The sequence below is a fragment of the Dipodomys merriami genome, unplaced genomic scaffold, assembly GCF_024711535.1.
Source record: "Dipodomys merriami isolate MVZ:Mamm:240054 unplaced genomic scaffold, mDipMer1.0.p SCAF_1135, whole genome shotgun sequence".
Lineage (NCBI taxonomy): Eukaryota > Metazoa > Chordata > Mammalia > Rodentia > Heteromyidae > Dipodomys > Dipodomys merriami.
The window spans coordinates 95,326-107,759 of record NW_027202422.1 but is presented as its reverse complement, the minus strand read 5'-3'; the positions used below and the strand labels follow the sequence as shown (position 1 = coordinate 107,759).

General features: G+C 40.3%; 1 protein-coding gene across 13 annotated transcripts in view; it reads right to left on the bottom strand.

Annotated features, from left to right (window-relative positions):
* LOC138822647 (protein FAM114A2-like) overlaps positions 1–12,434 on the bottom strand; it is a 72,695-nt gene that overhangs the window by 21,223 nt on the left and 39,038 nt on the right. For 9 of the 13 annotated variants that reach the window (XR_011370589.1, XR_011370590.1, XR_011370597.1 and 6 more), the window contains 3 exons: positions 9,911–10,065; positions 7,948–8,069; positions 6,412–6,450 (listed from right to left, as the gene is read on the bottom strand). Coding sequence is in view for 1 of the 13 variants with exons in the window: in XM_070015438.1 (XP_069871539.1) it covers positions 10,054–10,065; positions 10,590–10,724 (147 nt within the window). In the remaining 12 variants the exon portion in view is untranslated. Of the gene's footprint in view, positions 1–1,953; positions 2,070–6,411; positions 6,451–7,947; positions 8,070–9,910; positions 10,066–10,589; positions 10,725–12,434 lie in introns of all 13 variants that reach the window. The other 4 variants (XR_011370591.1, XM_070015438.1, XR_011370598.1 and 1 more) reach the window with 4 other exon arrangements.

Here is a 12,434-nt window from a genome sequence, read left to right as displayed (position 1 = left end):
CAGCACCAGGACGGACACACACACACACACACACACACACACACACACACACACACACACACACACACACACACACACACACACACAAAGAAGAAGAAGAAGAGAGAAGTCAATGAAATATTTTTAAGTAGTGGCTCATGCCTATAATCCTAGCTACTGTGGAAGCTGAAATTTTAGGATTGTGGTTCATAGTCAACATGGGCAGGAAGCTCCATGACACTTGGTTTTATGTGTGCTAGTCCTGGGGCCTGAACTTGTGCTGTTTTGCACAAGACTAGAACTATTCTACTTCCAAGCTCTTGGTGATTAATTGGAGATGAGAGTCTCAACAACTTTCCTGCCCTGGCTGGCTTTGAACCACCATCCTCTGATTTTAGAGCCTGGCTAATGTCCCTGTCTTCCCATGAGAATCTTTCTTTTTTTGGGGTTGGTCATGGGGCTTGAACTCGGCCTGCACACTGTCCCTAAGCTCTTCAGCTCAAGGCTAGTGCTCTACCACTTGAGCCACAGGGCCACTTCTGGTTTTCTGGTGATTTAGTGGAGATAATTGTCTCATGGACTTTCCTTCCCAGTCTGGCTTTGAACTGCAATCCTCAGATCTCACCCTCCTGAGTAGCTAGGATTACAGGCGTAAGCCACTGGCACTCAGCTTTTTTTTTCTTTTCTTTTTTCTGTTTTATGGGTTGTGGGGCCTGAACTCCAGCTCTGGATGGTGTCCCTTAGCTCTTCAGCTCAAGGCAAGCACTTTACCACTGAGCCATTTCCCAGCTCCTCCATAAGAAACTTATCCCTTATGAATCACCAAATTTGTTTTACAAAGCCAGATGTTAAAATGTGGCTTAAGTTTTAGAGCCTGCCAGCCTTGCTCAGGACATGGGAGAGACTCCAGCACAGTGACCTTGCCCTGATTTCAGGTTTAGGAACAGTCACCACTTCCTGTGTTCCAGCCCTAGGACCAGAACCAAATAAATAAATAACTCCCCCATTTTCACTGTATTTGATGTTGGCGTAATTTGTGAAGGTGAAGGGAAAAAACAAATTGTTTAAATAGGGATACAGCTAGACCTATTGCAACAATGAGATGTACAAGAAATTATTTCAAAAAATGAACTTTACAACTTTTGCCTGGTGGGGGTGGTAGAGAACATTATATAAACAAAGCCATTCATGCAGCTGTTGCTCAAGCTGTTAAAGTATGCTAGCCTTGAGAACAAACAATACAAAAAATGCTTCATTCACAGTGGCCCTGCCCTGACTTCAAGCCTCAGAAGAGTGGCCATGTCATGAGTTGAAGCCCTAGCAACAAAAATGAAAATAAATAAATAAATAAAGCCAGAACTTTATCTGTGGCTCAAGCCATAGAGACTGCTAGTCTTGAGAAAGAAAAGGGAAAAACCTCAGACACAGTGGCTCTGCCCTGATTTTATGACTAGCAAAAGTTCAGGCCCTATGTTCAAGCCCTTGGACCAGCAATGAAGAAAAAAAAATACAGCAACAACAAAAACTCGGCAAAAATGCCCAAGTCCTGAGTACAAGCCATAAGAGCATCACCTAAAATAAATGCAGAAAGAAAGAAAAATACATAAAGAGCCACAATTTGAACTGTCTTGAGGTGGGAAGCCTACTAGTCTTGAGAAAAAATTAGGAATAATGACCAGGCCTGGAGTTCAAGTACTATAAAAAGCTCAAAAAAAAAGAATCTGTTGGGAGCCAAAAGGAGTCTCTCAACATGAAGATAGGCTTGACTATCTCACTGGAACATCTTGTGGCTGAGTTTACAGAACCACTCTCAGAAATCCGACCCTTTCATCCTGCCTTATGCAAATATCCTGCAGCTGCTAATGACCACCCTTTCACCCTGCCCTACGCAAACATCCTGCAGCTGCTATGGCCAATGAAAAAGCTTCCTTAATGGCCAATTTAAAAGCTTCCTTATTCCAAGCATATAAATACCCCTGTGTGAAAAATAAAAATTTGCAGCTTGATCAGAATCCCTGTCTTGCTGTCATTCTTCATGTCTCTTGTCCCTTCATTCCTTCTCGTTTAGGTTCATCGCCCTCGTTGACATCCTGCAGGTTGGGACAAAAATCCACAAAAAAACTTCAAAACAAAAACCCAGAAAGAGTGGCCAGCCCTAATAATAAGCTGGATGACCCAAACTTGTGAAAAAGAGAAAAAGAATAATAAATTAAGTGAAAAGAAGGACAAAAATATTAGAGCCAATTCAAGATTTTAAAAATATGGTTCACACCTATAATCCTACCTCCTCAAATAGCTGAAATCTGAGCATTTGTGCTTTGAATCCAGCCTGGGCAGGAAAGTAAATGAGAATTCTTTTCATTTATGCTGCTCCTGGGCTAAAACTTGAGTTTTACTCAAGGGTAGAGCTCTACTGCTTCCTACCTGTTGCTGGTTAATTGGTGAAAAACGTCTCATTGATTTTCATGCCTAGGATGGCTTTGAACCTTGGCTCTCAACTTTCTTTTTTTTTTCTTTCTTTTTTTCTTTTATTTTATTTTTATTTTTTGTGAACACACTGTACAGAGGGGTTACAATTACATGGGCAGGTTAATGCGTACATTTCTTATCAAGCATTGCAGCCTCCTCTTTGTTTACATTACACATCCCTTCCCAGCCTCCCCCCGCAACCGCCCACCCAATCCTCCCGGCTTGCCCCCCCACCAACATTGTAAAGCTCATTTTCCACATGACAACTTGTACTTCTCATTGTTGCAACAGGTCTACCTGTATCCTTAAACGACTTGTTTTTTCCCATCTCCTACACAAGTTATACTGACATCAAATATAGTGAAAGCAGGGTTATACTGTGGGGGAGGGACATACAAAGCTACAAAGAGATAATCTTATAAATGCGTTAGAAACAAATGCATGAAAGGAAAAAAACATTAAAATACATATCTAAGGATTCATTTTCATAACATCACATTATCTGACCTATTCCGCTTGACTCATATATATATACTAGATATTGCAAATAAGGGAAACCATGGGACCTATGTTTCTTTGGGCCTGGCTTACTTCACTTAATATAATGTTTTCCACGTTTTTCCATTTCCTAACAAATGGGGCAATGTCATCTTTCTGATGGAGGCATAGAATTCCATTGTGTATATATACCACATTTTCTTGATCCATTCATCTACTGAGGGGCATCTGGGTTGGTTCCATATCTTAGCTATGGTAAATAATGCTGCAATAAACATAGTTGTGCTGGTAGCTTTAGTGTGGTCTTGTTTGTAAACATTTGGGTAAATGCCCAAAAATGGGATTGCTGGGTCATAGGGGAGTTCTATCTGAAGTCTTTTGAGGAACCTCCATACTGCTTTCCAAAGTGGTTGAACAAGTTTACATTCCCACCAACAATGAAGTAAGGTTCCTTTCTGTCCACATCCCCTCCAGCATCTGTTGTTGTTAGAGTTCTTGATTTTTGCCATTCTAACTGGAGTGAGGTGGTATCTCAATGTTGTTTTGGTTTGCAATTCTTTTATGGCTAGGGAGGCTGAGCATTTCTTCATGTGTCTGTTGGCCATCCTTCTTTCTTCTTCAGAGAAGTTTCTCTTTAAGTCTTTAGCACACTTGTTTATTGGGCAGTTTTTTCTTTGCAGATTTGTTGTTGGGGGATTTAATTTTTTGAGTTCCAAGTATATTTTAGATATGAGACCCTTGTCTGTTCAATGGCTAGTGAAGATCTTCTCCCAATCCGTGGGCTTTCTATTGATCTTGCTAGCTATGTCCTTTGCCATGCAGAAGCTCTGCAATTTCATGCAATCCCATTTGTCCCACCTTTCTTTGATTTGTTGTGTTTCCGGGTCTCTATTCAGAAAATTTCGGCCTGAGCCAAGGAGACCTAGGGTTTCTCCTATTCCATCCTGTAATGTTTTCAAAGTGTCTGCTTTGACTTCGAGGTCTTTGACCCATTTGGAGTTGATTCTGGTGCAAGGTGATATATAAGGATCTAGCTTTAGTTTTCTACAAGTAGTTAACCAATTTTACCAGCACCATTTACTGAAGAGGCTGTCGTTCTTCCATTCTATTGTTTTAGCTTCCTTATCGAAGATTAGATGGCTATAGGTCTGTAGGTTCATTTCTGGGATTTCAATTCTATTCCATTGGTCCTGATGTCTGTTCTTATGCCAATACCAAGCTGTCTGGATAGTCATCTTGGCTTCCGGTAGTACTTTTTTCCTTTCTGTATTTTTTGACAGTTGTGGGGCTTGAACTCAGGACTTGTGTGCTGTCCCTGGGCCTCTTGTACTCAAGCCTTGTGCTCTACCATTTGTGCCATAGCACCACTTCTGGGTTTTGAGTGGTTAATTGGACATAAGAGTCTCACAAGGACTTTTCTGTCTGGGCTGGCTTCCAACTGAGGTCCTCAGATCTCAGCCTCCTGAGTAGTTACAGCCATAGGACACTTATCTCACTTGTTAGGTTTTAAAAAAAGAGATAGCCTAGTAAGAACAGCACCATGCACGTGCTATTCAGGTAAGGGATAGTAGACCTGCTGGGACCAGGCAAGGTTGGAACTCCACATGGCTGGGAAAGGCCTTGGAATGAGAGAGAGCTGGGAAAGAGAGGAAAGAGAGAGGAAAGAGCTAGAAAAGAGCAGAGAGAGCAGAGAGAGAGCAGAGAGAGAGTGTCTGGGCCTGGGCTAGGCCTTATCTAGGGTACGGGCAGAGAAAGGTGTGGCCACATCAAATTCAGATATGACCTCAGTGGATGCAAATGTGACTTCTTCCAGGTGTCCCAGTTGCCTAGGTAATGCAGTTACTGGGTGGAGACTTTGCTGTGAGGAGGGTGGAGTCTGCTCGCCATCCAGGAGCAGACCTTACAATATTAACCAACAACAACAACAAAAAAAAAATCAAATGAGGTTTAGAGATATCAGTGGCAAGCACACTGACAGTTCAAAGAAGTAAACAGAGAGCCATCTTTAAAAGCACTAATATTTGGAAAATTTTCATCTGGCAGCTCTCAAACATGCTAGTCTCAGGACCTCTTAATACTCTTAAATTTTGAGAGCTCCCAAAGAGCTAATTAAAAAGGTAAGGTGGCTCAGTGGTAGAGTGCTTGCCTTGCATACATGAGGTCCTGGGTTCGATTCCTCGGCACCACATAAGTAGAAAAAGCCAGAGGTGGCACTGTGGCTCAAGTGATAGAGCGCTAGCCTTGAGCTGAAGAGCTGAGGGACAGTGCCCAGACCCAGAGTTTAGGCCCCACAACCGACAAAAAAAAATGTTAGTAGAGCCAGGAACTGGTGGCTGTCACCAGTAATCCTAGCTACACACTCAGGAGACTGAGATCTATAGATTGCTATTAAAAGCTAGCTGGAGCAGGAAAGTCAATGAGATTCTTATCTCCAATAAACTACTTAGAAAACAAAACAAAACAAAACAAAACCCAGAAGTAAAACTATAACTCAAGTGGTAGACTACAGCTCAGGATCAATGCCTAAGTGCTGAATTCAAGCCCCAGGACTGGCACAAAAATAAATAAATTAAATAAAAAATAGGGGATACACATGCATTTGCATGTGCACGCACACACACACACGAGAGAAACAGACAGATATGTTAAAAAGTAGAACTCAGCTAATGAGCAAAGCATCAGGTATTGAGTCCTAGTTTCACAACCCAAACAAAAGAAAATTTAGAACTCAAGTGCTTATGGTAGTTTTGTAAACTTAAGAACAAAAACACTGGGGATGGGAAGGTGGCTTAGTGGTAGAGTGTCTTGTATGCATGAGGCCTTGAGTTCAATTACTGAGCACCACATAAGCAGAAAAAGTTGTAAGTGGTGCTGTGGCTCAAGTGGTAGGATACTAGCACTGAGCTAAAGAGCTGAGGGTCAGCACCCAAGCCCAAAGTTTACTCCATACAACTCACCAAAAAGAAAAAAAAAGAAAGAAAAGAAACACTACTTATTAATATACACTTATTGAAAAAAAACTGTATTTTCCAAAAAAGGTAAAATTTCAGCAGAATAGTCCCATTGTTTTACATCTTTAATAAATCTCTTCATCCTTTAGCCTAATGAAAGACACCTGTATTCTCTCATCTGCTTTTATACTGTCTGTTGGGTTATGTTGTTTCAAGTATATGCAGAAAATCTACCTTACAAAGTCACTTAGTTAGAAAAGGAAGAAGTATTTTAGTTGCCTTCTCAGATTATCAATAAAGCTAATGCTGGCATACTCCTTAATATTACACTAAAACTCAACTAGTGGTCATCTCTTAAAATTTAGTTGTAATGAGATACATAGCAATGAGCCTGAAGCTATACCATAAGATTTTCTGCTTGGATGTATTAAATTAAAATCAGTTAGTCTTTTCTTTTCTTTTGCCTGTACATGATTTGCTAACATCACACATTAAATAATGGGAAAATACTCACACTGAGTCACACAAATCTTCCAAATGCTGACCAACTGTCCTGAAATCAATGAATATAGCTGTTATTATCAACACAGATTTCATCAGCATAGTCTGTAAACAGCACTGGGAAGCTACAAAGCTCAACAGAGCAATAAATACATTCTACAAAATTGAAACTTAGTTTCAATGTGTATCATGACTCATACATCGTTGCTTTTCTCGTGGTAAAGGCTCATTTCATTCACTTTTAAGAAATGTTCACCAAATAAAATTCTAGTCTCTATGACCACTTGTATACTTCAGAGTGAAAATGTCATTCCATGGCAAAGTAAATAGTTCATTTAAACACTACAAATGGGCTAGGCACTGGTGGCTCATGCTTGTAATCCTAGCTACTCAGGAAATTAAGATCTAAGGATCATGGTTCAAAGCCAGCCCAGGCAGAAAAGTCTGTGAGATTCTTATCTCCAATGAACTATTCAGAAGAAGCCAGAAGTGGTGCAGTGGTTCAAGTGGTAGAGCACTACCCATGAGCAAAAAAGCTTAGGGCAACATCCAAGCCCTGAGTTCAAGTCCTAGGACCAGCTTAAAAAAATAAGACAAAACTGAATTCATTGGATTCCACTTTCTTAAAATAGCCAATTAGCAGATAATATGTCTTAGAAATATATCTAATTAAATGTTAAAATAAAACAACCTTAAGATTCATTTGTCCAGAAATTACATTTTATACTAACTGCCACATTACCTAATTACTATAAAAAATGAGCAGCTTCAACATTCATATTTTCTAAGAGATACAGGCTTTAAATTGTGGAGGCAGGGAGGGGGAAGATTGTCACTCATGTTTTAGGTACTACCACCTTTTCTGCCTCAATTCAAGATGGGATTAAGGATCCCACAAGTCACAAGGCACAGATGAAGTATCCAGAGATATAAAGAAACATCAGCCAAACTGAGGACAAACTCTGAAAAGAGCAATCTTTAACTGTAATCACTGGCAGGGGTGTATGAACAATATCAGTATGAGGGATGCTAAGAGGAGTCTGACAGGGAACAAAAAAAGAAGACATAAGCAAGAGGCTGACGTGTCTGAACACCTAGATGGGGGAAAGTTGCAAAAAGAATTCTACATGAAAATTCTCACTGCAAAAAAGAGAGAGATGCAGGGTGCCAGTGGCTATCCTTGTCAGACTGCTACTCAGGCAGCTGAGATCTCGGGATCACAGTTGGAAGCCAGCCTAGGAAGAAAACTCCATGAGACTCCTATCTCTAATCACAAAAAATAAGCTGGAAGTAGAGGTGTGGCTCAAGTCCTTAAAGGTCTAACTTTAAGCAAAGAAGGTCAGGGACAGCAAGCAGACCTTGAGTTCAAGCCCCAGGACCAGCACAGGCATTGTGCGTGCACACACACAAACACACAAATTACTCTAGTAATAATAAATAATCTAGTAATAATATTAATAATAATAATAAATACCCTAGTAATAATAAATACTCTAGTAATAATAAATACATTGCATCTTCCCACTCCGATTCTGAATTTTCATATTACCTTTTTTCTCTTCTTCCTCTTCCTCATAAAATTCTGCTAGGGAAAATGCTTCTGAGTTGTTCTAATTCAAATATTAGAGCCTCTAATTCTTCTCCACTCAGAGAATTAAGGAAAGATTTCACCTGAATGAAAATAATAAAATATTGTGTAAATATTAATGAAAAAAATCTCATAAGGAGAAAAGACTGAAGAGCTCATGCCAGCACAGCTCTGTGTGTGTGTGTGTGTGTGTGTGTGTGTGTGTGTGTGTGTGTGTGTGTGTGTGTGTTTGTGTTGGTCCTAGGGCTTGAACTCAAGGCCTGGGGGCGTAGCTTTTGTGCTCAAGTCTAGCACTGCATTATTTGAACCACAGCACAACTTCCAGCTTTTTGGTGGTTAATTGGAGATAAAAGTCTCACAGACACTCTTATCTGAGCTGGCTTCCCACCATAATCATCAGATTTCATTCTCCTAAATAGCTAGGATTGCAGTACCCAGTAGTAATTTTTTTTTTTTTCAGATCCTGGAGCTTGACCCGGGAGCTATCCCTGAGGCTCTTTGTTCTCAAGGATAGCGGATATACACTTGGAGCTACAGCACTACTTCCAGCTTTCTGAGTTGTTTATCAAAAATAACCTGTCTGGTGTGGCTTTCAATTAACCTCAGATCTCAGCCTCCTGAGCTAGGATTAGAGCCAGAACTAATTTTTTTAATAACCGTAACACTAAAGGGTAGATATTATTGGAAAATAGACAGAATTTGTATTTCCAAAAGTAATATAGGCCAAAAGATAAATGAAAATTATCAGTGCTTAAGCATGACTTCGAAGCCCAGGCAGGAAAAGCCATGAAACTCTTATCTCCAATAAACCACCAGAATAAATACTGAAAGTGTTGCTGTGGCTCAAGTGGTAAGTGCCTGCCTTGGGCTGAAGAGCTGAGGCACAGCACTCAGGGCCAGAGTATAAGCCCCAAGACCAACGAAGAAGAAGGAGAAGAAGGAGAAGAAGGAGAAGAAGGAGAAGGAGAAGAAGGAGAAGGAGGAGGAGGAGGAGGAGGAGGAGGAGGAGGAGGAGGAGGAGGAGGAGGAGGAGGAGGAGGAGGAGGAGAAGGAGGAGAAGGAGGAGAAGGAGGAGAAGGAGGAGAAGGAGAAGAAGGAGAAGAAGGAGAAGGAGAAGAAGAAGGAGAAGGAGGAGAAGAAGGAGAAGAAGGAGAAGAAGGAGAAGAAGGAGAAGGAGAAGAAGGAGGAGAAGAAGAAGAAGGAGAAGAAGAAGGAGAAGGAGAAGGAGAAGGAGAAGGAGAAGGAGAAGGAGAAGGAGGAGAAGGAGAAGGAGAAGGAGAAGGAGAAGAAGGAGAAGGAGAAGAAGGAGAAGAAGGAGAAGAAGGAGAAGGAGAAGAAGAAGAAGAAGAAGAAGAAGAAGAAGAAGAAGAAGAAGAAGAAGAAGAAGAAGAAGAAGAAGAAGAAGAAGAAGAAGAAGAAGAAGAAGAAGAAGAAGAAGAAGAAGAAGAAAGATTGTCTTAGATTATCAGAGGAGATGAAATAACAGGAAATTATATACAAATTAGCAGCTATAACAGGCTTTTTGACACCTAAAAACCCATGACACTGGAGAAAAAACAGAAAATGAAAGACTAAAGTGAAAGAAAAGGATATCTTATACTAAGACCTCTGTTCTTTTTCTTTTTGCTTATGTGGTGCTGAGGAATCGAACCCAGGGCCTCAGGCATGCAAGGCAAGCGCTCTACCACTGAGCCACCTTCCCAGCCCTGTTCTTTTTCTATAATTTTAAGAGAAATATTTGACTTATTCACTATTTCTAACAATTAAACAGTAGGGGATATTTTTCTTCTATTATAATATTTCCAGCAACCCACATCTCCTTCAGAGACACATTTCATCTTCCAAATATACAAAGTGAAAAGAAACCATGCAACGTTTTTTCTTTGAAGACTCTTTTCAGCTGGGAGTTTGGGATTGGAATTACCTTTATTTCACTTTCTTGGGAAAGCATCGCCAGAACTTCTAGATGTTCTTGAAGTTCATCAAAGGGTAGCTCACAATGAGTTTTCTTGTCTATTTCCATGGCTACCTCATTGGAGGTCTTAGCTCTTCTTTTTCCTTGGCCTCTTACTGTAAAACCTAAAAAGAGATGGAAGCATAGATGCAGCAAATAATAAGAGCTCAAGGGAAAGTTTTTAAGAGTGGAAAGAAGCAAAGCTAAGTTCTAGTATAAGTTCTAGTATAAAGTACTACCCTTCATTCAGCAAGTCAAATTCACTAAGGATCAGGAGCTGCATAGAAATAAAAAAGAAGCTAAACAAAATTTGATGCTAGACAGCAGCACCTAAGGAGCCACATGCATTTCCAAAAGTGGTTTCAACAGTAACCTAATAAGTAATCTTGACAGTGCTCAGGATTTTGTACTGCACTGACAGAGGCGACTGCAGAAAGAAAAGAGCTGGCTGTTTGTCTAAGCATTAGACAAACCCATAAAAAAAAATCCAGCCCATAAAAAATGCCTTAATTTTATAATGCATTGATAATTCTTTACAAGAAAACACACTAACAAAGTCCCAAGGTAACAAAGGGAAAAATTCAAATTAAAAAAAAAAAAACACACAAACAACAGAAAACAGCAATCAAACCAGTAAAGGTAACAGTACCTGAGACAGTGCAGAATTCCGGTTCATCAAACCCTTAGTCATTTTAAATACAGGATCCCGTTCTGCTATTACATCCATTGTCTTCTTCCCAATGAATTCTAAGGCATCTAAACCCCCGCTAATAATGTCCTTTCCCTAGATAGCAACATCAATGTCATTACTACTATACTGGGAAAATACATTTGCATATATTGTGGGGGGTTTGTAGCAGTCCAGGGACTTAAAACTCAGGGCCTAGGTGATGTCTATGAGCTGTTTTCCTCAAGGATAGTACTCTACCACTTGGGGAACAGCTCCACTTCCTACTTTGTTTGCTGGTTCATTAGAGAGAAGAGTCTTGCAGATTTTCCTGCCTGGGCTGTCTTTGAACCACAACCCCAGGTCTCAACTTCCTGAAGAGCTAGGTTTACAAGCATGAACCACCAGTGCCCAACCATTTATATGTTTCAATTCTTTAAGAGTGACTTACAATACTAAGTACTGGGAAGAATGTGGAACAGCAAGGGAAATAAATACACACCGCATGTGGAACCATAGTAGGTTCTCCTCTTTGGAAAACTGGCCAGTATCTACTATGCTACATATGTGTAGTGGTTCATCAGAAGACAGCTTAATTGTACAGTGCTTGCCTAGCATGCATGAATCCCTGAGAACAATTCCTCAGTACAACAGGAAATAGCACTGTGACTCAAGTGGTAGAGTGATAGCCTTGAGCAAAAGAAGCTCAGGGACAGTGCCTGGGCCCTGAGTTCAAGCCCCAGTATTGGCCAAAAAAAAGACATAAACAAAAATATTCAGAGCAGCCGTATTTGTGATAGCTACAACACGGAAACTATTTCAATGCTTAACAACTGTGGGATAAATAAAATATAACATAGTGACAAAATGGAATACCACATCCAAAATACAACATGGTCAAATAATACAAAAATGTTGTGGAAGAAGCTAGATACAAAATGTACTATAAGTATGTAAAGTATAAAAGCAAACAAAATTAATCTAAGATAAAAGTCAGGACTATAGTTATCTTCCTAGAAGGGGCATACAGTCTCTTAAAGATTCTGAACAATGCTGGGCGCTGGTGGCTCACACCTGTAATCCTAGCTACTCAGGAGGCCGAGATCTGAGGATCGCGGTTCAAAGCCAGCCCAGGCAGGAAAGACCGATAGACTCCTATCTCCAATAAACCACGAGAAAACCGGAAGTGGCGCTGTACCTCAAGTGGTAGAGCGCTCGCCTTGAGCTGAAGAGCTGAGGGACAAAGCCCAGGCCTAGAGTTCAAGCCCCATGACCGACAAAAAAAAAAAAAAAAAAGATTCTGAACAAGTTCACATTATGAAAATTCACTGTTTTAATTTTCAGTATGAAAATTAAGAAAAAATATAAAGCATAAAGCTAAAGTATAACCAAATATTGTAGTGTAGTGCATGCCTATAATGCCAATACTCTAGAGACTAAGATATGAGTATTGTGAGTCTGAGGCGAGCCTAAGCTACATTCATATCCATTCAAGGATGCTCGGGCTACAGAGTGAAAAGAATAAAAAGAGAATCCAAAGACACAGTGTATGCCTATAATCACAGCTGCTTACAAAGTAGAGGCAGAATTGTAGTCCAAAGCCAGCACAAGCAAAACCGATGATCAGAACCAAAAACAAACTAGCTATTTCTGCTTTCTAGTTGCCATCGTATGATTGATTCTGCTTTGCCATGCCCTCCCTGCCATTTTGAACTGACATCTCTGAGAATATAGAGCAAAATAATAACTACTCCCTGTAGATAGATAGATGGATAGATAGATAGATAGATAGATAGATAGATAGACAGACAGACAGACAGACAGACA